At 41.6% G+C, this 24,200-nt stretch overlaps 1 protein-coding gene across 1 annotated transcript in view; it reads left to right on the top strand.

Annotated features, from left to right (window-relative positions):
• LOC139408823 (PHD finger protein 21A-like) overlaps positions 1 to 8,750 on the top strand; it is a 113,527-nt gene extending 104,777 nt beyond the window's left edge. Inside the window, exons 13-18 of the mRNA XM_071153187.1 lie at positions 4,216 to 4,385; positions 5,125 to 5,280; positions 5,689 to 5,764; positions 5,874 to 5,977; positions 7,047 to 7,821; positions 8,715 to 8,750. Coding sequence (XP_071009288.1) covers positions 4,216 to 4,385; positions 5,125 to 5,280; positions 5,689 to 5,764; positions 5,874 to 5,977; positions 7,047 to 7,754 — 1,214 coding nt within the window. The 3' untranslated portion in view covers positions 7,755 to 7,821; positions 8,715 to 8,750. The remainder of the gene's footprint in view (positions 1 to 4,215; positions 4,386 to 5,124; positions 5,281 to 5,688; positions 5,765 to 5,873; positions 5,978 to 7,046; positions 7,822 to 8,714) is intronic.
• Positions 8,751 to 24,200: the final 15,450 nt, after the last annotated feature.

The following is a 24,200-nucleotide window of genomic DNA, read 5'->3' as shown; positions in this document are numbered from 1 at the left end:
CGTCTTATGTGGCAGGGCTTGCAAACTATTACAGACTACAAAGGGAAGCACAGCCGCGAGCTGCCCAGTAACACGAGCCTACCAGACCAGCTAAATCACTTTTATGCTCACTTCGAGGCAAGCAACACAGAGGCATGCATGAGAGAATCAGCTGTTGCAGACGACTGTGTGATCACGCTCTCCGTTGCCGACATGAGTAAGACCTTTAAACAGGTCAACATTCACAAGGCCGCGGGGCCAGCGGATTACCAAGTCTTGTGCTCAGGGCATGTGCTGACCAACTGGCAGGTGTCTTCACTGACATTTTCAACTTGTCCCTGAATGAGTCTGTAATATCAACACGTTTCAAGCAGACCACCATAGTCCCTGTGCCCAAGAACACAAAGACAACCAGCCTAAATGACTACAGACCCATAGCACTCACGTCCGTAGCCATGAAGTGCCTTGAAAGGCTGGTAATGGCTCACATCAACACCATTATCCCAGAAACCTTAGACCCACTCCAATTTGCATACCACCCAGACAGATCCACAGATGATGTAATCTCTATTGCACTCCGCACTGCCCTTTCCCACCTGGACAAAAGGAACACTTACGTGAGAATGCTATTCATTGACTACAACTCATCGTTCACCACCATAGTACCCTCAAAGCTCATCACTAAGCTAAGGATCCTGTTACTAAACACCTCCCTCTGCAACTGGATCCTGGACTTCCTGACGGGCCGCCCCCAGGTGGTGGGGGTAGGTGGCAACACATCTGCCACGCTGATCCTCAACACGTGGGCCCCTCAGGGACAGCCTATAGGGAGGAGGTCAGAGACCTGGCCGGGTTGTGCCAGAAGAACAACCTATCCCTCAACGTAACCAAGACTAAGGAGATGATTGTGGACTACAGGAAAAGGAGGAATGAGCATGCCCTCATTCTCATCAACGGGGCTGTAGTGGAGCAGGTTGAGAGCTTCAAGTTCCTTGGTGTCCATATCACCAACAAACTAGAATGGTCCAAACTCACCAAGACAGTCATAAAGAGAGCACAACAAAGCCTATTCCCCCTCAGGAAACTATAAAGATTTGGCATGGGTGCTCAGATCCTCAAAAGGTTTTACAGCTGTAACATCGAGAGCATCCTGACTGGTCCGATCGCAAGGCACTACAGAGGGTAGTGCGTACAGCCCAGTACATCACTGGAGCTAAGCTACCTGCCATCCAGGACCTCAGAGGAAAGCCTTAAAAATTGTCAAAGATCCCACCCTCCCCAGTCAGACTGTTCTCTCTACTACCACATGGCAAGTGGTATCGGAGCGCCAAGTCTAGGACCAAAAGGCTCCTCAACAGCTTTTACCCCCAAGCCATAAGACTCCTGAACAGGTAATCAAATGGCTACCCAGACTATTTGCTGTGTGTGTGTGTGTGTGTGTCCCAACCCCTCTTTACACTGCTGCTACTCTATGTTTACCATATATGCATAGTCACTTTAACCATACCCACATGTGCACACTACAGTCGGACTAACTGGTGTCACGCCCTGATCTATTTCACCTGTTCCTGTTATTGTCTCCACCCCCTCCAGGTGTCGCTTATTTTTCCCAGTGTGTTTATCCCTGTGTTTCCGATCTCTCTGTGCCAGTTCGGCTTGTATGTTTAGTCAAATCAACCAGCGTGTTTTTCCCGTACTCCTTTTGCTATTCTCCTTTTTTCTAGTCCTCACGGTTTTGACCCTTGCCTGTTTCTGGACTCTGTACCCGCCTGCCTGTTCATTTCTGCCTGCCTTGACCACAAGCCTGTCTGCCACTCTGTACTTCCTGGACTCTGATCTGGTTTTGACCTTTTTGCCTGTCCTCGACCATTCTCTTGTCTACCCCTTTGGATTATTTAACAAAGTAAGACTCCAACCATTTGCCTCCTGTGTCTGCATCTGGGTCTCGCCTTGATAACCGGTGCCTGTATATAGCCTCGCTACTGTTATAGCCTTGCTACTGTATATTGCCTCGCTACTGTTATTATTCACTGTCTTTTTACTGTTGTTTTTTATTTCCTTATCTATTGTTCACCTAATACCTATTTTTTTACTTAAAAATTGCACTGTTGGTTCGTGCCTGTAAGTATGCATTTCACTGTGAGATCTACCTACACCTGTTGTATTCGGCGCACGTGACAAATAAACTTTGTTTGATTTGATTTGAAGACACATTTTTGGTGAGTGTTATTCCTCTTTAATTGCTCATCTGGCCCTTTAATTGGGCATGTAGCGAGTGAGGAATGTGCCATCTATTGTGCTGGTCTAGCGATGGTTCTGTACAGCTGCTTCTCATTTCATGGCAAAGTTTGCAAATAGCAAATAATAGATACAAATTATGCTTACTCATGATATACTTCTGCCAGGTAAGCCTACTTTGCGGTTAATATTTATTTGAGAAGGTTTTGGGGAAAGTATTTCTGTCAACCCACAAGACGGTTATAACATCAACTGGCTATACACGGAGTGATAGACAAACGGGCGCACCACACAGACCTGACACAAGCAATTTTGCCTGAAAATAATTGGCAGATATTGTCTTAATTATTATTATTTTTAAACCAATAGTGGCTAACCAGGGGTGGGATAATGTTGCGTTGATTAGCTGGGAGCTTGCGGTGTCTGAGACTTGTGAGATTTGTTTTTGACGAGCTACTCATAGGTGGGCTGTGAACTACTGGTAGCTCGTGATTGACCTGCTGGAAACCCCCCCATTATTTTAATTCTGGTTTTATTTTTCGTGCTTGGGCTTTAAAACAACATCCATGACGACCATGTTTTCCACTAAGTTTCAACCTGTTGTTGAACTTCTTTCTTCAAATTGATCAATCACAGTGAGTTGGGTTAAAGAGACAATAGAGCTCTGAATATCAGGCCATTAGCGACCTGATGGTCATTAGCAAGTTGGGCACTACCAAGCATGTCCAGAGTGCATAAGAGGAGATTACCGTGACTCAACGATCACGTGGAATTTTACTGCGGTCATGACTCATGACTGCCAGTGTGGCACCCTTACAAAAAAAGATTGTCGTTTTTAAAGTACATTAACTCCAGTCGTCTGTGGTATTTTGGAGGCAGTAATTGCAGAATAACTGCAGTGTACTGCACTGTAACTGCAATTACACTGCAAAATTCTGTAGTAAAATTTTTTTTGTTATTTTGGACGCAGTATTTGCAACATACTGCAGTTATTGTACTGCAGTTATACTGCACTCTGATTGCAATCTTTTTTCGTAAGGGCAGTAATACAGTCACCGCAACAGCCTTAGTGGAATGGGATTTTTGGAGTAAAGGACAGCTTTTGGTAACATAAAATCCTTGCCAGTCTCACTTCCATTCAAGGGGGCTATAGCAAAGTTTTAGCCTTTTGTCTTTAAATGTTGTGAAAGCAAGGAATGTATCCCTTGCTAGAATAAGTTAGCTGGCAGCATGTCTAGCTGGCTAAAAACATAGCAAGCTAGCTAACTTTTTTAGCTTCCCACATCCCCATGTGAAATAATCTGATTTATAATATAAAAATATGCCCTGGCAAATATTCGTACTTGGTGTAACCTAAACATTGTCCCAGTTTGACATGCTACTTGTGTATTCATCCCCTTATCATTTAAAAATAGAATGTCATCATGTTTTGTTCTGGGATAAAAAAGCACATGACTAGCTAGTTAGCTACAGCAGGTTCTACTATTTCACAATAGCCTGTAATCACTAGTTATTATTACTTCTAAACAAAATACCTTTTTGAGTGGATCGTTTTTTTGTTTACTGTTTGAACAGTCGCTGAAATTATATTTGGTTATCAATGAAAAATAGTCTACTTTGATGAATAGCCTATAGATAAGATCAAGGAACCAAGCAAGAACACTGCCCCTACGACTGCGGAAGGAATGATATGGCGTGTCTCAATTTCCATGTAGTAAAAAATAATGTTGAATGCCGGAGCATATTACAAGGAGCCGCCCCTTTTGTGACGAAAAAGGACATGGCAACACTCAATCTTTCGTCTGCGTAGAGCTTGTAGTACATTTTAGTGCACTAACTCCGCTCTCTGTGCTTCTCCTACTCTTCCACCCTCAACTCAACACCCTCCCCTTTTCACATAAGCCAACGAGGACCCCCTGTCAAAGGTATGTCGGACAGACGGTTTATTTGTTTGTTTCCTTCCCACTTTTTGTTTTTCGTCTGTCTCATTTCATCCAGGTCGCCCTCCCAAATACAGCAGCGAAACGCTGGGCAGCCACACCCCGACCTCCCCCTCCAGCTGTCTCACTGCCTCCCCGGCACCCGAGTGGCCCAACACAGGGGGGAGCTTCCCCTTCCATGTCCATCCCCACCACACTCTCCCCCTGCCCAGCCCCAGCTCTGGGGATGTAAGTAGCAGCTGGAGAGAGCACAGCAGCCTGGTCTTTCTGGGGCTCTATCCTAACATACTGACTTCATCTACTCTTGCCCCTCCCTTTTTATATTGGTGGTATTGTCCACAGGCTGTTACAAATACTTCAGTGGAGTTGAAATGTCCCAGTACCTCACGTCTAAAGACCTAGACAAGTACAGACATGTTTTTATTGATTTACTCCCTACTGTCTGATCCTTCATTTTTGATGCAATCTTACAAAGTGAACAGTACTCCTCGCCTCAAATTCAGTACTCCCCCTACTCTCAAAAAGGAACAAGTGATACAGCCTGAGTGAAATTGTTACTTTACCTATATTATTTTTTAAGTAGGATCAGTTAGTTTAGATCTTCTTTTAAATGCCATTAAAAAAAAAAAAAAATGAAGTACTCTGCTTCTTACTTCTCGCTCCAGCAGAATAAAAGTTAACGATTACTAAGATGCAGTATTAAAGTAGTTTATTACATACTTTAAACTATATTTTTCAAATAGGAAATGCAGAATGGTATTCACAATGGCTTTTAGAATGGGCTTTTCCATTTCAGTGTTGGAATTACACACACTATTTAAGTGTTACCTTTTAAAACAACACAGAAACCGTAATATGATTGGATGATCCTCAAATCAACACACGGCCCCTCTGCCCTGCCTCTGCACACGTGATTGGTCAGGCCTAGACAGGCAGAGAAACTGATTGGTGCAATTCATCCTGACAGGGAGACATCCATGAGGATTTCTGCACTGTGTGCAGACGCAGTGGCCAGTTGCTCATGTGTGACACATGCTCACGTGTCTATCACCTGGACTGCCTGGACCCACCCCTGAAAACCATTCCTAAAGGCATGTGGATCTGTCCCAAATGTCAAGAGCAGGTAAACGCAGCACCCACAATCGAGGGGCTTGGCCCTTCAGTCCAGTGGTTCACCAGTATAGATCTGAGAATTTGGCTACTCTTTCAAAGTGGATAATCTATTGACATTGGCAGAGACATAGTTTTCCCCTCAGGCTTTCATCAGCTAGTCCTTATTTCTAGGCGAAAACATTACGACGATATGACTGTTCCTTCCTTTAAAAGCTTCAACATGATTCAGTATTGTTTTAAGTAATTCTTTCCCATTCATTTTGTTAATGGAGGATGGCATCTTACACTCCCATCTGATTCATTTTGTTTGTTCTTTGTGACATCTCCAAAGGATGACCACAGCATTGTTCTCTTCCACGTCTAGGTAATGTCGTGACTTTGCAATCACAATACAACAAAGCTGTGCTCTTCTCTCCAGATATTGAAAAAAGAAGATTCAATTCAATGGCCAGGAACATTGGCTATTGTTCATTCCTATATTGCCTATAAAGAAGGTAGGAATAGCACACTAAAGACCTTGTGCCTTGACAAACATCAAATGTGTGGCTCCGTTTCAGTCAGCTGAAGCGGTGGTAGATGAGAGTTGTTTCTGTTTCCTAAAAGCTAAAGAAGAGGAGAAACAAAAACTAATGAAGTGGAGTGCTGAGCTGAAACTGGAGCGAGAACAGTTGGAACAAGGGGTCAACCAACTCAGTAACTCCATAACGGTAAGCTCCATAGTAACCGCAAACCACCTTCATAAGCGAGTTGTTTTCAGATGGATGTACTGAAATAGATGGAAGTATTTGAGATCTTGAATAATAGTGTGGCTTAGGTAATTTACGTAACTACCCCTATTGCTTACCAGTCTTTGATGCTCTCTCTTAGCTTATTCCATGTTATATCCAGGCTTTTATCACAACCGGACGTGATTGGGAGTCCCATAGGGGGGCACACAATTGGCCCAGCGTCGTCTGGGTTTGGCCGGTGTAGACCGTCATTGTAAATAAGAATTTGTTCTTAACTGACTTGCCTAGTTAAATAAGGTTAAATACATTTAAAAAATGTCATAGAAACGCATCCAAAGATACATTTGCACACTGATAACAAAGCTAGCTACATAGCAAAATGCTTGCTAATCGGATAAAGTCTCAGTTACCTTGTTATACTAATACTTTAGCTCATTTATAAAAACGATACATTTATAAAAACATCACTGGTAGTGCTATAATTAGAGAGAGTTCAAAAAATTGCCAGAGATGGAGACATCTAGCTTGCTATCTGGCCTGTTAGGAAGCAAATGTGGATCTGTCAGGAACCAACATAAGAAATGTAATTTAGCAGACTCTTTTATCCAAAGCGACTTAGTCATGCGTGCATACATTTTACGTGGGTGTCACTGGGAATCGAACATATAGCTTAGACTAGTTCCTGGGAGTCTTAACCTGACTGAAACCAAATGGAGACATTTGACACCAGATGAGGTGCAGTGATGTAAAATATAAAAAATAACGGTCTAAATATAGAGCCTTGTGGGACTCCACAAGCCATTATTGTATTTTGAAACTGTTCTTTTAAAAGGTAGCCACGGGACCAAAACAGTGGAGAAGTTGAACCTCGCGCTTCAGCGCTCTTAGTTGTTGCGAAAATTTACCCAATATGCTGATTACTTTCTGCATCTGTCATATCACTGAGTCTACTTTTAAGTCACTGCATTTATTGGATTAATTTAAGTGACTTAATTTATTATGTCCATTATTCTGAAATGCCCAACCCTGTTTCCTCCCCTCTAAATAGGAATGCATGGAGACCAAAAACACCATCATGTCTCGACAGAATGAAATGCAAGTTTCGTTGGAGAAGGTCAAACACTTGGTCCGCCTCATTCAGGCTTTCCATTTCAGTCAAACCGTGGAGACAGGTGCCTTCACAGAAGACATCGGGGCCAAGGATGCAATTGTCCCAGCTGAAAATGCAGTAGACGCCATCAACACCCATGCTGTAGCAGAAGTCCATATCCAGTCTGTGGATGGGGTAAAGGCCGAGGTCACAGCACTGAACAGCACCAATGTTGAAGCCGGGACGAGAGTTGTTGTAGCTCATGTTGCCACAGACAAGGTAGCAGGAGTCAGTGCTGAGGCTGCTGTTGACATCTGCGTTGAGCCTGCTGCCGAGGTCTACACTGAGACTGCAGTGGGCAGCAGTGTTGAACCTGTGGCTGAGTTTAATAACGCTGAGGAAGTGACGGAAGCCACTGCAGTAGTCGGTGCAGTGAACTTTACAGTGGCCACAAACAATGCTACCACTGACCTTGTGTGTACTGACAACACTAACACCATACCTGAGAACAAGGTCACCACCACGAGCAGCACAGAGGAGGTGATAGAAGAGGAACAGGAGGAGAACACAAACATTGACAACAGCAGCACCAACAACAGCAAAACCTCAGAACCTTGCCAGCAATCTTTGCAAGCTCTTCTCGACAGTTTGGACAATAAAGACTAACACTCCATCTCTTGGATTGAAAACCCCCAACATAAAAAAAGAAGACTTTAACTTTCACTTTTGAAAGGTAACTGAAATTGCCAATCTATATACATACTTGATTCCAATGTATATTCAGACTGTGTAAATAGTAGATCTACAGCCCAAGTCTGAGATTGCTATTGGATGCTGTAGGTTATTATACCACAAACATGGGTGAAAGGGTGGCTTGTGTACCAGTGACATGCCAATTTAAGGATAGAAAATAACAGTAGTAATGGTAAAAGTAAGATAATTTATAACATCACACCAGTGTGTGCCTGCAACAGTTCCCCTCAGAACTCTCATAGGGGTTGTATCTTAGGTTATCTTCTGTTCCTGGGGATGCAGGTTAGAGATGTCTAAAGACTGCGTGCTGAACAGAGACCATGTTTCTACTGCATTAACTGAGAACAAAATAAAACCAAAAGATAAGCGAAACAGCTGAGGGACAGGGCTTTGAAAAAGTGTCAGTATTTGTTAACAGTGGGGAAACATTGAGGTGTTTGATCGTCATTGAAAATCAAATAGGTAAAACAGGAGAGCCTTCAGTTATCCCAATACCTTCCTCCCCTTTCCCCATTCTCACTCTTACATGACCGATAACTATGGACCCATTTACACAAAACCTCAGGCAAAAAATAAGAAAGTAAAGCAGCATCCACGTGCTTTGGAAGTATGAGGCAAACTGCTTATAGAGCTGGCTGGTTAGGGCCTTGCTGAGGAAGACCCAGGTAACAAAGACGGTCATCTCAAGATAGAGTGGAGTCAGATCACGGTATCATGGTATCTTAATGTTTTAAAATGGTGTAGATCCAGTGCAGTAATTGAGTTAAATTTGTGAGTCAGTGTCAACTGTGAGCACTAAATGTGAAATTGCAATAATATTGCATTGTCAAAAACAAACACGCAAAAAATATCTGCAGTGTGTTTCTTTTCTAGGATAAGATATTCATTCAGGTCTTCCTAGTCTTCAAAAGTAAGTGCATTTCTTTTGCATAAAACAGTTGTTTGTTAATAAATGTTTTTAACTGGCATAGTTTATGCATTTAATTATCTTTTAAAAGAGGTGACCTTTGCATATTATGAAATGTACGTTTTTGTTTAATTCTGAACTGCCAAAATGCTGTTGTATCCAAATATAGCAGGGACATGTCCACTAACTGTATGGAAAGATAAAGAACTAAATGTATTATTCAATACCATCTTGGGAATTGGCAATCCCTGGTAAATAAGTGCTTATTCAACAATCTCATCAAAATATCTTTATTTTCTGGAAACTGGAGGGTTTGTTGTTTCAGACCATTTTGGTGATTAAAGCACAAGCTTGCTGTATAACAAATAAGTGCTGAAAAGCTTTTTTGTATGTTACGTATGGAACAAAACAGATTATGCATTTTGTTTGTTGTCATGTAATTTAGTCCCAACAAAATATTTTTGTATGGCCCAACTGATCTTTGAGAGTGAGTCTTAGGCCTTGTCCAGGAGAAATGTTCCCTCTCTCCTACCGCTGGAACATGCTTGGATAAGAGAATTGACCAAGAACCCTATCCCCAAAAACTCAATAGATTTGCGCTTCCTCTGTTTTTTTTTTTTTGTAATGCTCCATCAACATAAAGTCAGCAAAAAAAGAAACGTCCTCTCACTGTCAACTGCGTTTATTTTCAGCAAACTTAACATGTGTAAATATTTGTATGAACATAACAAGATTCAACAACTGAGACATAAACTGCTCAAGTTCCACCTACATAATGTGTCCCTGAACAAAGGGGGGTTCAAAATCAAAAGTAACAGTCAGTACCAGCTGCATTCAGTACTACAGTGCATCTCCTCCTCATGGACAACACCAGATTTGCCAGTTCTTGCTGTGAGATGTTACCCCACCAAGGCACCTGCAAGTTCCCAGACAATTCTGGAGGGAATGGCCCTAGCCCTCACCCTCCGATCCAACAGGTCCCAGACATGCTCAATGGGATTGAGATCCGGGCTCTTTGCTGGCCATGGCAGAACACTGACATTCCTGTTTTGCAGGAAATCACGCACAGAACGAGCAGTATGGCTGGTGGCATTGTCATGCTGGAGGGTCATGTCAGGATGAGCCTGAAGGAAGGGTACCACATGAAGGAGGAGGATGTCTTCCCTGTAATGCGTTGAGATTGCCTGCAATGACAACAAGCTCAGTCTGATGATGCTGTGACACACCGCCCCAGATCATGACGGACCCTCCACCTCCAAATCGATCCCGCTCCAGAGTACAGGCCTCGGTGTAACGCTCATTCCTTCGACGATATACGCAAATCCGACAATCACCCCTGGTGAGATAAAACCAATTTCCAATTACGGTGGGTTTGTGCTGTTGCCGGTGATGTCTGATGAGGACCCGCCTTACAACAGGCTTACAAGCCCTCAGTCCAGCCTCTCTCAGCCTATTGCGGAAAGTCTGAGCACTGATGGAGGGATGGTGCGTTTCTGGTGTAACTCAGGCAGTTGTTGTTGCCATCCTGTACCTGTTCCGCAGGTGTGATGTTCCGATGTTCCGATCCTGTGCAGGTGTTGTTACACATGGTCTGCCACTGCGAGGATGATCAGCTGTCCGTCCTGTCTCCCTGTAGTGCTGTCTTAGGCGTCTCACAGTACGGACATTGCAATTTATTGCCCTGGCCACATCTGCAGTCCTCATGCCTCCTTGCAGCATGCCTAAGGCACGTTCACGCAGATGAGCAGGGACCCTGGGCATCTTTCTTTTGGTGAAGTTATTTGGATTTTTACGAATTGTCTTTGAAAGACAGGGTCCTGAAAAAGAAACATTTGTTTTTTTGCTGAGTTTATTTGTCTGTTTTATAATTTGTTGGGCCAATACCCAGGTTTTTTCCATTTTTCGACCAAGTCGATCATGAATTTCACCAGACTGTTCATAAACCTTTGGGGTTGGGACTATTCAGAAGATCTGTGAAGGATCTTTTTTGAGCGAGCCTCAGGTCTTCTCAATTGAAATTTTAAAAAAAATGTTTATGCTATACTGCATTATATAAAGTGCAAAGAGGGCAACATGGAGTTGGGTCTTAAATGATTTACACCCTTGATAAAGATTATAAAAAATGACTGTAAAATAAATATTTAAAATACTTAGCTATATTGTACACTCAACAAAATGGGGAAATTATATTATTTTATACAATTGCTAATACAATTGCTCAGAAAGATTTTGTTTTAGCAAGTAATCTTTTTTTCTCAAAGGTAGGGGTCAAAATTATTGACACCCCTATTGTCAATAGCATTTTAATACCTCACCTTGTGAGGATAATGGCACTGAGCCTTTTTATAAAATGTTTTATGAGTTGGAGAACACACTTGGAGGGATCTAAAACCATTTGTCCATTCAGAGTCCTTCCAAATCCTCCTGTCAGAGGAAACCAGGTTTTGGCTCAAATGTCCTGATACTGGGAAAAGTTCATGATGCCGTTGACCTTAACAAGCGCCCCAGGACCTGTGGAAGCAAAAGAGCCGCATAACATAAAATATTCCCTACCATATTTTATAATAGTCTTTTCTGCTCATGCATTCTAATTTCAACACCAAACCCACCACAGCTATATTTTCATGTCTTTACCCAGTACCAGGACATTTTAGCCAAAACCTGGTTGCCTCTGCCAGGAGGTTGAAACTTGGCCGCAAGTGGATCTTTCAGCAAGACAATAACCCCAAGCACACTTCTGAATTTATTGACCACAAAATCAACATTTTGAAATGGCCATCTCAGTTTCCGGACTTGAAACCCATTGAAAACCTGTATATGAATTGAAGAGAGCAGTCCATAAGCGCAGTCAAAGGATATCAAGGATCTGGAAGGATACTGTATGGGAGAATGGTCTAATATCCCTCCCAATGTGTTCTCCAACCAATAAAACATTGTAGAAAAAAGGCTCAGTGCCGTTATCCTAACAAGATGAGGTATTGAAAACAGGGGTGTCAATAATTTTGATCCCTACCTTTTGAGGGAAAAATGTATTACTTGTTAAACAAAATCTCTGTCACTGAGCAATTTGTATTCGTATAAAATAATGTAATTTCCTTAATTTTTCGAGCATACAATATAGCTCAGTATTTGAATTATTTATTTTATACAGTCATTTTTGCTCATCTTTATCAAGGGTGTCAATACTTTCAGACCCCACTGTTCATCATGTTTACTTCAATCCATGACCAATCGACATATCTTTGGAGAATGTTTGCTGTTTAAATAACAGGGACTTTAAATCATTTAACAAATATATGACATTCAATATATATGACGACGTCTTCTTAACATTGCAATTTTTTTTTATAGTTAGCTATATAATAAATAGCATCTATATTTTCTCCTCTAAGTTGTTATAGAGATTAATTTTTTATATTTCTTTTAACCCATCTTAATGTCCAAGGAAAAGGGATAGTTTGACAAAGATATGCAATCAACTGCAATGGCTATACTGTCTTGTACATCCTCATAGATTGAATGAAAGGGGTTCTTTGCCTTGTGAGTCTTACACGGTACTCGTAAGGACATATCTACATCAAGACCGTACAGAATTGATTTCCTGGGTGTCCCATGTTTTTCATACTGTGTCCCTTGAATACAACAAAATATTCAGACATTGTCTGTAAAGCCTGAACGTATGTTACAGAGCAACTTGATCTTTCCCCTTTTTAGGTACCTCGAGTGCCTTTCTTCCAACAGCATATTTTGTCTCTTGACTTGCACTGTGACATGTATTATTACCTTACTACACAAACACACTGGTCTATTTCTTGTCCTATGTTATTCCCATGTGATTTTATATCCACCCACAAAACTCAAGAATCTTCAGCAAATATATGTATCTGAAATATAGAGCACAATTGAATCAGCATATGGAAAATAACTTTGGGCTTTAAGTTAAGTACGTGGAGTTGACTTTGTTTCAGGCTATTGGATATGTTTGTTTTTTCTACAAGTAGTCTGTATAGCAGCTGCCTTAAATGTATTTTTGTAATGTATTTTTTGTCCTTAAAAGGTGAATTCAATTTATTTTGAATGATCTGTATTGGGGATACCTGTAAAATGAATGGGCAAATCTCTGTGGTTTCTTCATAGATGTACACCACTCAGTAGTTTGTTCAAATGTCACAGGAACTGGTACGATATTTGTGAAGGATTATTCAAAAACTCTTAAACAGGTGTGACTTTTAGAATGTTTTTTTTGTGATGCACTTTTGGTTGAATTCCCAGACTAAAATATGTGATGTGTGTATATAATATGAAATAGAAATCTGGATTATATCCTTTTACCCTGAATTTACCTCTCTATTGTTGAGATTCTACATAGGCATGTTGTGGTAGTCTAGTCTCCTCAGCATTACAACTCAGCCAGGACAGCGCCAGTGTCCTATTTGTCCCCTACTTGTCCCCTACTTGTGCACCTTTTTTTATTTTCTCACCCATTCTTTTGTCTCTGTCTTGCCGTAAGCTTGATAACATCAGGTCATATGAATTGAGCCTTGGCCTGTGTGCGTTTGAACAAATGAAACAGCACCCTGATTGGATAGACTTCTTGAAGGTCTAGTGCAGTCAAAAATGTGATTTTCCTGTGTTTTATAAATATTTCCAGTATGATGTTGGAATAATACTATGAAAATGATAGTGACATTTTAGTGTAAGAGCTGTTTGAAAACACAGCCTGAAATTTCATCCTGCCTGGTGACATCACTAGGCGGTAAAGTTAATAGACAATAAGGAAGTTTCAAACCTCTGCCAATAATAGCTAGTTTTCCCTGTCCGACTCAGACCACTCCCAGACAGTCCTACCAAAAGTCTTGCATAAGAAATTGCTCTTTGCTAAGAAACTATTTTATTTATTGCTGAGCATTTTAACTGAAAACAATCACAGTAAGGTACTTAATTGTTACCTTGAAATTACTTGATATTGAGACAACTTCTGCATTGGATTTTTTTTTTTAAGGGCAAATCAGCAGTTGAAACAAAAACAAAGCGTTTTTCAGCCACTGTTTTGGTAAAAAGCCGAGGGATGGAGCTGGAAAAAGTAACCACTCTAAAATGAATAGACAGAGCTATGGATGCCAGGACTGACCATCCATGATATCAAAATTGTAGTTTTAATGTTTTGAGGCTTTGCAGTGTTTATTTTACTTTGTTTACAAACATTGGAGTAAAACACGTTTATTTTGGGTTCTGATGGGGAACGACAGTTGAACTAAGCTCATGAGGCATTTACTTTCTAAGTTATATTCTTCAAGAATCAACGGGTACATATCATTAATTTATAAGTCCGAAAATGGATGTAGCAACTTCTGATTGCCCATTTAAACCCCCTTAGCAGCAGCTTTCCAATCATTCCAACAGAAATTATGCCATTTTATGCAAGTTTTTTTATACAAATGTTTGTCAAACTTTTTTAATACACATTACCTTCGGTTTTTATGTGAAATTAGTCACTTTTCTTTTTCCATTCTGGCAACATGATTCCATAACTATAGTATGCAGTGGATGGATGTCTCAGTATAAGAAAATTGAAGCTTTTCTTACAAATAAACACCATTTTGTATGGCATCTCTGGCAATAATGTTATTGCTTAAATATAAGGCCCAGGGGGGGTGTGCTATATGGCCAATATACCACGTCTAAGGACCGTTCCTATACATGACACAACGCAGAGTGCCTGGATATACAGCCCTTAGCCGTGGTATATTGGCAATATACCATAAACCCCTGAGGTAACTTATTGGTATAACAGTTGAAGTCGGAAGTTTACATACACTTAGGTTGGAGTCATTAAAACTCGTTTTTCAACCACTCCACAAATTTCTTGTTAACAAAATATAGTTTTGGCAAGTCGGTTAGGACATCTACTTGGTGCATGACAAAAGTCATTTTTCCAACAATTGTTTATAGACAGATTATTTCACGTATCATTCACTGTATCACAATTCCAGTGGGTCAGAAGTTTACATACACTAAGTTGACTGTGGCTTTAAACAGCTTGGAAAATTCTAGAAAATGATGTCATGGCTTTAGAAGCTTCTGATGGATGTATTTCATTGCCTACCTTTCAACTCAGTGCCTCTCTGCTTGACATTATGGGGAAATCAAAAGAAATCAGCCAAGACCTCAGAAAAAAATTGTAGACCTCCACAAGTCTGGTTCATCCTTGGGAGAATTTCCAAACGCCTGGAGGTACCATGTTCATCTGTACAAACAATAGAATGCAAGTATAAACACCATGGGACCATGCAGCCATCACACCGCTCTGGAAGGAGATGTGTTCTGTCTCCTAGAGATGAACGTACTTTGGTGTACAAAAAGTGCAAATCAATCCCAGAACAACAGCAAAGGACCTTGTGAACATGCTGGGGAAAACGGGTACAAAAGTATCTATATCCCCAGTAAAACGAGTCCTATATCGACATAACCTGAAAGGCCGCTCAGCAAGGAAGAAGCCACTGCTCCAAAACCGCCATGAAAAAGCCAGACTACAGTTTGCAACTGCACATGGGGACAAAGATTGTACTTTTTGGAGAAATGTCCTCTGGTCTGATGAAACAAAAATATAACTGTTTGGCCATAATGACCATCATTATGTTTGGAGGGAAAAGGGGGTGGCTTACAAGCCGAAGAACACCATTCCAACCGTGAAGCACTGGGGTGGCAGCACCATGTTGTGGGGGTGCTTTTGTTGCAGGAGGGACTGGTGGACATCTTAAGACATTAGTCAGGAAGTTAAAGCTTGGTCCAAATGGACAATGACCCCAAGCATACTTCCAAAGTTGCGGTAAAATGGCTTAAGGACAACAAAGTCAAGGTAATGGAGTGGGCAGAACTGAAAAAGTGTGTGTGAGCAAGGTGGCCTACAAACCTGACTCAGTTACACCAGCTCTGTCAGGAGGAATGAGGCAAAATTCACCCAATTTATTGTGGGAAGCTTGTGGAAGGCTACCCAAAACATTTGACCCAAGCTAAACAATTTAAAGGCAATGCTACCAAAAACTAATTGAGTGTATGTACACTTCTGACCCACTGGGAATGTGATAAAAGTTGAAATAAATCATTAATCAGAGATTCTTCAGATTGGTGTCTTTTTAAATGGCCCAATGTATACATAAAGGAGATAAGTCTCATCAGTTTTCTCAGACCAGCTAAGATTAGTCACTCCACTTAATTCTCATCCCATAAAATAATTGGCAACTTTGAATTGGATCAAATGAAGAAAGTGTAGAACACTTGTAATCCTATTGTCTGGTTTTAGACCCCATCATAGCACTGAGACGGCACTTGTGAAGGTGGTAAATGACATTTTAATGGCATCGGACCGAGGCTCTGCATCTGTCCTCGTGCTCCTAGACCTTAGTGCTGCTTTTGATACCATCGATCACCACATTCTTTTGGAGAGATTGGAAACCCAAATTGGTCTACACGGACAAGTTCTGGCCTGGTTTAGATCTTATCTGTCGGAAAGATATCAGTTTGTCTCTGTGAATGGTTTGTCCTCTGACAAATCAACTGTAAATTTCGGTGTTCCTCAAGGTTCCGTTTTAGGACCACTATTGTTTTCACTATATATTTTACCTCTTGGGGATGTCATTCGAAAACATAATGTTAACTTTCACTGCTATGTGGATGACACACAGCTGTACATTTCAATTAAACATGGTGAAGCCCCAAAATTGCCCTTGCTAGAAGAATGTGTTTCAGACATAAGGAAGTGGATGGCTGCAAACTTTCTACTTTTAAACTCGGACAAAACAGAGATGCTTGTTCTAGGTCCCAAGAAACAAAGAGATCTTCTGTTGAATCTGACAATTAATCTTAATGGTTGTACAGTCGTCTCAAATAAAACTGTGAAGGACCTCGGCGTTACTCTGGACCCTGATCTCTCTTTTGAAGAACATATCAAGACCATTTCAAGGACAGCTTTTTTCCATCTACGTAACATTGCAAAAATCAGAAACTTTCTGTCCAAAAATGATGCAGAAAAATTAATCCATGCTTTTGTCACTTCCAGGTTAGACTACTGCAATGCTCTACTTTCCGGCTACCCGGATAAAGCACTAAATAAACTTCAGTTAGTGCTAAATACGGCTGCTAGAATCCTGACTAGAACCAAAAAATTTGATCATATTACTCCAGTGCTAGCCTCTCTACACTGGCTTCCTGTCAAAGCAAGGGCTGATTTCAAGGTTTTACTGCTAACCTACAAAGCATTACATGGGCTTGCTCCTACCTATCTCTCTGATTTGGTCCTGCCGTACATACCTACACGTACGCTACGGTCACAAGACGCAGGCCTCCTAATTGTCCCTAGAATTTTTAAGCAAACAGCTGGAGGCAGGGCTTTCTCCTATAGAGCTCCATTTTTATGGAACGGTCTGCCTACCCATGTCAGAGACGCAAACTCGGTCTCAACCTTTAAGTCTCTACTGAAGACTCATCTCTTCAGTGGGTCATATGATTGAGTGTAGTCTGGCCCAGGAGTGGGAGGGTGAACGGAAAGGCTCTGGAGCAACGAACCGCCCTTGCTGTCTCTGCCTGGCCGGTTCCCCTCTTTCCACTGGGATTCTCTGCCTCTAACCCTATTACAGGGGCTGAGTCACTGGCTTTACTGGGGCTCTCTCATGCCGTCCCTGGAGGGGGTGCGTCACCTGAGTGGGTTGAGTCACTGATGTGGTCATCCTGTCTGGGTTGGCGCCCCCCCCCCCCCCCCTTGGGTTGTGCCGTGGCGGAGGTCTTTGTGGGCTATACTCAGCCTTGTCTCAGGATGGTAAGTTGGTGGTTGAAGATATCCCTCTAGTGTTGTGGGGGCTGTGCTTTGGCAAAGTGGGTGGGGTTATATCCTTCCTGTTTGGCCCTGTCCGGGGGTGTCCTCGGATGGGGCCACAGTGTCTCCTGACCCCTCCTGTCTCAGCCTCCAGTATTTATGCTGCAGTAGTTTATGTGTCGGGGGGCTAGGGTCAGTTTGTTATATCTGGAGTACTTCTCCTGTCCTATTCGGTGTCCTGTGTGAATCTAAGTGTGCGTTCTCTAATTCTCTCCTTCTCTCTTTCTCTCTCTCGGAGGACCTGAGCCCTAGGACCATGCCCCAGGACTACCTGACATGATGACTCCTTGCTGTCCCCAGTCCACCTGGCTGTGCTGCTGCTCCAGTTTCAACTGTTCTGCCTTATTATTATTCGACCATGCTGGTCATTTATGAACATTTGAACATCTTGGCCATGTTCTGTTATAATCTCCACCCGGCACAGCCAGAAGAGGACTGGCCATCCCACATATGCTCTCTCTAATTCTCTCTTTCTTTCTCTCTCTCGGAGGACCTGAGCCATAGGACCATGCCCCAGGAATACCTGACATGATGACTCCTTGCTGTCCCCAGTCCACCTGACTGTGCTGCTGCTCCAGTTTCAACTATTCTGCCTTATTATTATTCGACCATGCTGGTCATTTATGAACATTTGAACATCTTGACCATGTTTTGTTATAATCTCCACCCGGCACAGCCAGAAGAGGACTGGCCACCCCACATAGCCTGGTTCCTCTCTAGGTTTCTTCCTAGGTTTTGGCCTTTCTAGGGAGTTTTTCCTAGCCACCGTGCTTCTACACCTGCATTGCTTGCTGTTTGGGGTTTTAGGCTGGGTTTCTGTACAGCACTTTGAGATATCAGCTGATGTACGAAGGGCTATATAAATAAATTTGATTTGATTTGATTTGATTTGTCATTGTGAGAACCTTGCAGAAAGAAGGGAGCATTCTAGAATGGTAGCCTCTCTTCTCTTTACTTGTCAGGTTGTGTGTTTTGTTAGCTTCTACTGTAAGGATATTGAGATCTTGGATTTGCAATTATGGTTGAATATCCTCAGTGAGGCGTCTCACAATGGAGTCTGATGAATGACAGGAATTGTGAAACTGAGTTGAAATGTATTTGGCTAAGGTGTATGTAAACTTCCTACTTCAACTGTATAAACTGGTAACCAACGTAATTAGAACAGTAAAAAATACATGTTTTGTCATACCTGTGGTATACAGTCTGATATATACTACGGCTTTCAGACAATCAGCATTCAGGGCTCAAACCACCCAGTTCATAATTGGAATTATCTAATGGCAGAGGATTTTAATGCCGTGAACTATGAAGTCTCTGTGCAATTGGACCATTCTTTTGATTCAATTTCTGCCTTCACTAATGCACCATGCCTAATGTTATTGTTACTTTGGGACAGTGAGTGCAAAATTCAGTACACTGTCCTGTAAAAAAAAAAATAGAAATAATAATTAACACATTCATTTAAAGTACTAAGCTCTAAAACCAATATACCAAAAGCAAATGTGCATTTATATTTGGAAGCCCTTATGCATTTAATATATATCAGCCTCAAAAACGGTTAATTTCTGCTTCAGTACAATGTTCACAGGTGTGAAAGAAAAAGCAGTTGGCAGCTGAGACTCACTCAGATATATGTTATTGGGCTTGTGGGTTTTACAGTGGAAGTAGTATATTTTATGCATAACAATGGCATTTCCAGTTAATTCCAGAGTGAATCTAGAGTAGCTCACTTATACATTCTCACCAGTGCATTATATATTCTGTCAATGGCTTTTTAATATAGTCTAGATTTTTTGTTCTTCTGGTATACCAAGTCATGATTGTGGCCTTCTAGTATTGTTGATGCATTTCATCATCCATAATACTTATAATTCATATGTTGTGACTTCCCTATTGTTGTAACACCTTGAGAGTCTTACCTCATCCACTGTAAATTCAATTGGAGGACTTTCTTCTTTAAGAGTGCGAAAAAGTATAATAAAAAAAATGACATTTGGTGAAAGATGATGCATTGTAGCGATACGAATAAAAGGTTCACCTGGTGTGCTGAATTGTGTAAATTGTTAATTACACAAAATGAAATATTTGTAAAATGTTTGTATTTTTCATCATTTTAAAAGGAGTGTTTATTTTTTTGGCATCTCTTCTGTTACAGATCTCTCATTTGTTTGTTCACCTGACATTGTGAGTGATCCGGTGTGTTTCTTACCTCTCCTGTATTGAGCCTCTTCTGTGATTAGTTATTTGTATGCATTGTTTAGAAAATACTGTAGGGAATATGGGAAGAAGTTGATATTAGGAAAATTTGATCAATTTGTATTTATTTATTTTATCATTTTGTTAATAAATAGTCAAAAGCAACCTGCCTTGTCATTGAAGTGTGTGTTTAAGTTTGGTGGGAGGGGGAGTAGTCAAAATAATATTTTCTTTAGAATTGCATTTAAATTTTGTTCTATCATTTAACTATTTACTTTTAACTAAATAGTTTAAATATAACTTTAATTTACTTTCACGCTTATATTATGCCATTGTCCATGATAACTGATGAGGTCTGTTTTGATTGTGTACCATTTTCAAATGATTTCAGCCATAAATTGATTTCAGCAATATTTTTGGAGGACATAATTGAGGACAGTTTCTCAATCTACCCTGCCTAAATGTAAAAGCTTTTTTTACTTTTTGCGTGTAAACATTCCATAGGTTCGTTTCTGAGCATTCTGTCTCAAGGTTGTTTCTCTCGCGCCCACACAGCACATCTAGTAATGCGCGTTGGACGAAAGGTGACAATTTAACTCACATTTTTGTACTGCGTCTTTTATTTCTGAACTAAAGTAGCTTTCTTCCGTTTTTCATGTCATTTCCTGGAATAAAAAGTTAGTCAAAGCCGAGAGATTCGGCCGGCTCATAGTAATTACTTCTAATAGGAACAACTTTGCATTTCCGTGGACTAGTGAAATCAAAGAGTGGCGGTGCGTCAACGACGGGGATCACGGAGTCTTGGGTCGGTAGATAAAGTGCTCAACGCAGACCCTCTGGAGCCCTGCAGATTCTATAGGTGGGGAGTCGTATTACTAGCCAATGAAAATGGCTTCCGTAAGCGTTAGGCAAATTGCCAATTGCCTGCAAACGAGAATTTAGGAAATATCTGGAAATAGCGCAGTGCACGACATATCTGGAATCTATCACATAGTATGAATATGCTGCTGTGCTTTTCCTTGTTGTTGTGTAGGAACAGCAAACTTCGCCGATAAATGTAAGTTTGTTATTTGAGTATCATTATTTGTAGACCCGTCTTTACTGATAATACACGAGCGTCCTCCGAAAGCGCCAGCCTTGACGACCAAATTAGAACTGCCGCAATATTTTAGAATTCGGGATTTGCGGCCATAGCCCTTGTAATATTTGTGTTGTGGAGAAATGACCAGGCAGGAGACGGGAGTACAGTTCGTTTTCGTTTAGTCAAAACCCCTCGTGCTCTACAGTTCGCGGCACCCTAGTGCGCATGTGCATTTCCTGTTAGGTGTAGTAACATAACACTGCCGTAATACATTACTGCTTAGTAACAGCATAGTAACTAATATAAACAGATGTAGATCCCAGATACCACACTCCTCCCCCATAGTGTTTAACTCCCAGAGAACAAGGTAAATATGTTAGGGAACTACTAATGCAATATCTGAACAACACATTCTTAAACATTTTTCAACTACTGGGTTGAAGCAAACTTTTCAGAGCCCAGCACAAATCCAGAGGATTATTCTGCCCCGAAGATGGAGTTTGTGTCCTAATAACTAACCCAGGTAATGTCCTTTTTCTTTCCTTTTATCTAGGCCATATTAAAGTGTTTGTTTGTTTTACTGTCTGTTACCTCCTTAACCAGCTCAACTCACAGGTCAAGCTGTTGAGGTGCCCTTCGCTGTCGAATAGGATATCTCCGCTCCTCCTGGGCTTCCGGTGGTGGGCCAAGTTCAGGTGGAAGGTCAGGCTCTGTCTCTCCCGTACGTCCGTAGTCAGGAGAATAGTCTTGGGGGTCGTTATTGTTCTTGTTCTCTCGGCATGTCTCTGCTGGGGCGTTGGACCGTAGCAGATGATCCACATGAACGTTGACCTGGCGATGACCGATTTGAACTTGGTAAATGAAAGGTCCTCTGCGTTGCAAGATCACACCTGAGTTCCACAGGCGCTTGGGGTGTCTGAAATCACGTTCCCTCTTTGAATTCTCTGACAGTCTTTGAGTGTCTGTCATGTGCTTTCTTCTGCTGTAGCTGGTGCTTGACAAGTCTGGTTTCAACAATGTCAGGCGGGTACGTGGTTGGTGTTTCAGAAAGTTTAGCTGGTGTACATTCCGTTACTGTGTGTGGTGTGTTACGGTAAGTAAACAGGAACCGGGGAAACCTTTGGTGGGCGGGCACAGACTGAACCTTGAGTCTAGTCCAGGCCTTCTTAAACTGGTCTTTCTTGTCGATGAATGGACGAAGGGTATCGTCATTTACGAAGCTTGGCCAACAGCCTAATGTTAAGTCCAAGACTTTGGAAAGCTCTGGGTCTTTCCTTGTTTCCTCTGCTATGTCTGAAGCAGATATGGGCAGTTTGTTAATGAGAGAGATCTGGAAGACTGCTCTATCATCTTCACTGTCGGAGTCACTATTGCACGGTAGTCTTGATAGTGCATCGGCATTTGCGTGATCACTGGATCGTCTGTACTCAATCTCGTAGTCGTAGGCTAACAATATCAGAGCCCAACGTTGCATTCGAAGTGCAGCAAGGGTTGGTATAGCTGATTCTGGTCCAAGGATGGCCAACAGAGGCTTGTGATCTGACAGTAGTTGGAACTTCCTTCCGTAGAGGTATTTGTGAAACTTCTTCACTCCGAATATTATGCTCAGGGCTTCCTTCTCAATTTGAGCATAATTTTTCTCACTTGGTGACAGAGTCCATGATGCAAATACAATAGGATGTTCTTCACCTGACGGTAGAACATGTGAGATGGCTCCTACTCCGTATGGAGATGCATCACACGTGAGTCTCAGCTTCATCTCTGTGTTGTAGTGGGCAAGCCACTTGCTCTTTATCAGACGCTGTTTGCAAGTCTTGAATGCTTCTTTGCATTGTGGGGACCAATTCCACTTTGTAACGGCCTGCAGCAGTTGGTGAAGCGGATGCAACAATGTGGACAAGTTTGCCACAAACTTTCCGTAATAGTTCAGGAGCCCCAAAAATGAGCTTTGAGATATTTGTGGGTGCTGGTGTGTTTACGATTGCTTCCACCTTGCTGTTGGTTGGGTGCAGGCCTTGTGCATCAATCTTGTATCCGAGATACTCCACTGAGTCCTGGAGGACTCCTGCGTTTCATTCTCACTCCGTATTTCTTCAGTCTTGACATCACTTTGTCCAGCATTACAAGGTGCTCTCCAATGGTTGGTGCTGACACGAGGATGTCGTCCATGAAGCACACAACATTGTCTATACCATCCAAGATCTGATCCATTGTGTGTTGGAATATCGCTGGAGCTGTCGAGATTCCATAGGCCAAGCGATCGAATCTGAATAGCCCCTTGTGTGTATTGATGGTCAGATACTGTTCTGACTCCAGATCCAGCTTCAGTTGCTGATAAGCGAATGCCAGGTTCCAGCTTACTGAAAACCTTCCCACCAGCTAGAGTGGCAAACAGATCTTCAGCGTTTGGTAGTGGATATTCCTCTGGTAGTATGCAGCGATTTACTGTGACCTTGTAGTCACCACACATTCTGACGGTCTTGTCTTTCTTTGGGACTACAACAATCGGAGCGGCCCAGTCGCTCCTCGCTACTTTCGAGTTATTCTTCTGTAGGCGGTCCAGTTCCTTCTCTACTGCTTCCTTAACCTCTCTGATCTACCCATCCCGGATCCGGTATCAGGAATACAGACTCAAGCTCATTACCATAACGCAACGTTAACTATTCATGAAAATCGCAAATGAAATGAAATAAATATGCCATCTCTCAAGCTTAGCCTTTTGTAAACAACACTGTCATCTCAGATTTTCAAAATATGCTTCTCAACCATAGGAAAACAATCATTTGTGTAAAAGTAGCTAGCTAGCGTAGCATTTAGCGTTAGCATTAGCGTTAGCATCCAGCACGCAACATTTCAACAAAAACATAAAATCATTTACCTTTGAAGAACTTCTGATGTTTTCAATGAGGATACTCTCAGTTAGATAGCAGATGCTCAGTTTTTCCAAAAATATTCTTTGTGTATTAGAAATAGCTCCGTTTTATACATCACATTTGGCTACCAAAAAAAAACGAAAATTCAGTCCTCAAAACGCGAACTTTTTTCCAAATTAACTCCATAATATCGACTGAAAACATGGCAAACGTTGTTTAGAATCAATCCTCAAGGTGTTTTTCACATATCTCTTCAATGATATATCGTTCGTGGAAGCATGGTTTCTCCCCTCAATCAAATGGAAAAATACTTGCACATGGCTTTGCGCACCAGTTTCGACGCAGGACACCAGGCGGACACTTGGAAAATGTAGTCTCTTATGGTCAATCTTCCAATGATATGCCTACAAATACGTCACAATGCTGCCGA

This window comes from Oncorhynchus clarkii, chromosome 1 (assembly GCF_045791955.1).
Source record: "Oncorhynchus clarkii lewisi isolate Uvic-CL-2024 chromosome 1, UVic_Ocla_1.0, whole genome shotgun sequence".
NCBI classification, from domain to species: Eukaryota; Metazoa; Chordata; class Actinopteri; order Salmoniformes; family Salmonidae; genus Oncorhynchus; species Oncorhynchus clarkii.
The sequence above is the reverse complement of the archived record's forward strand: the minus strand, read 5'-3'. Positions and strand labels throughout refer to the sequence as shown.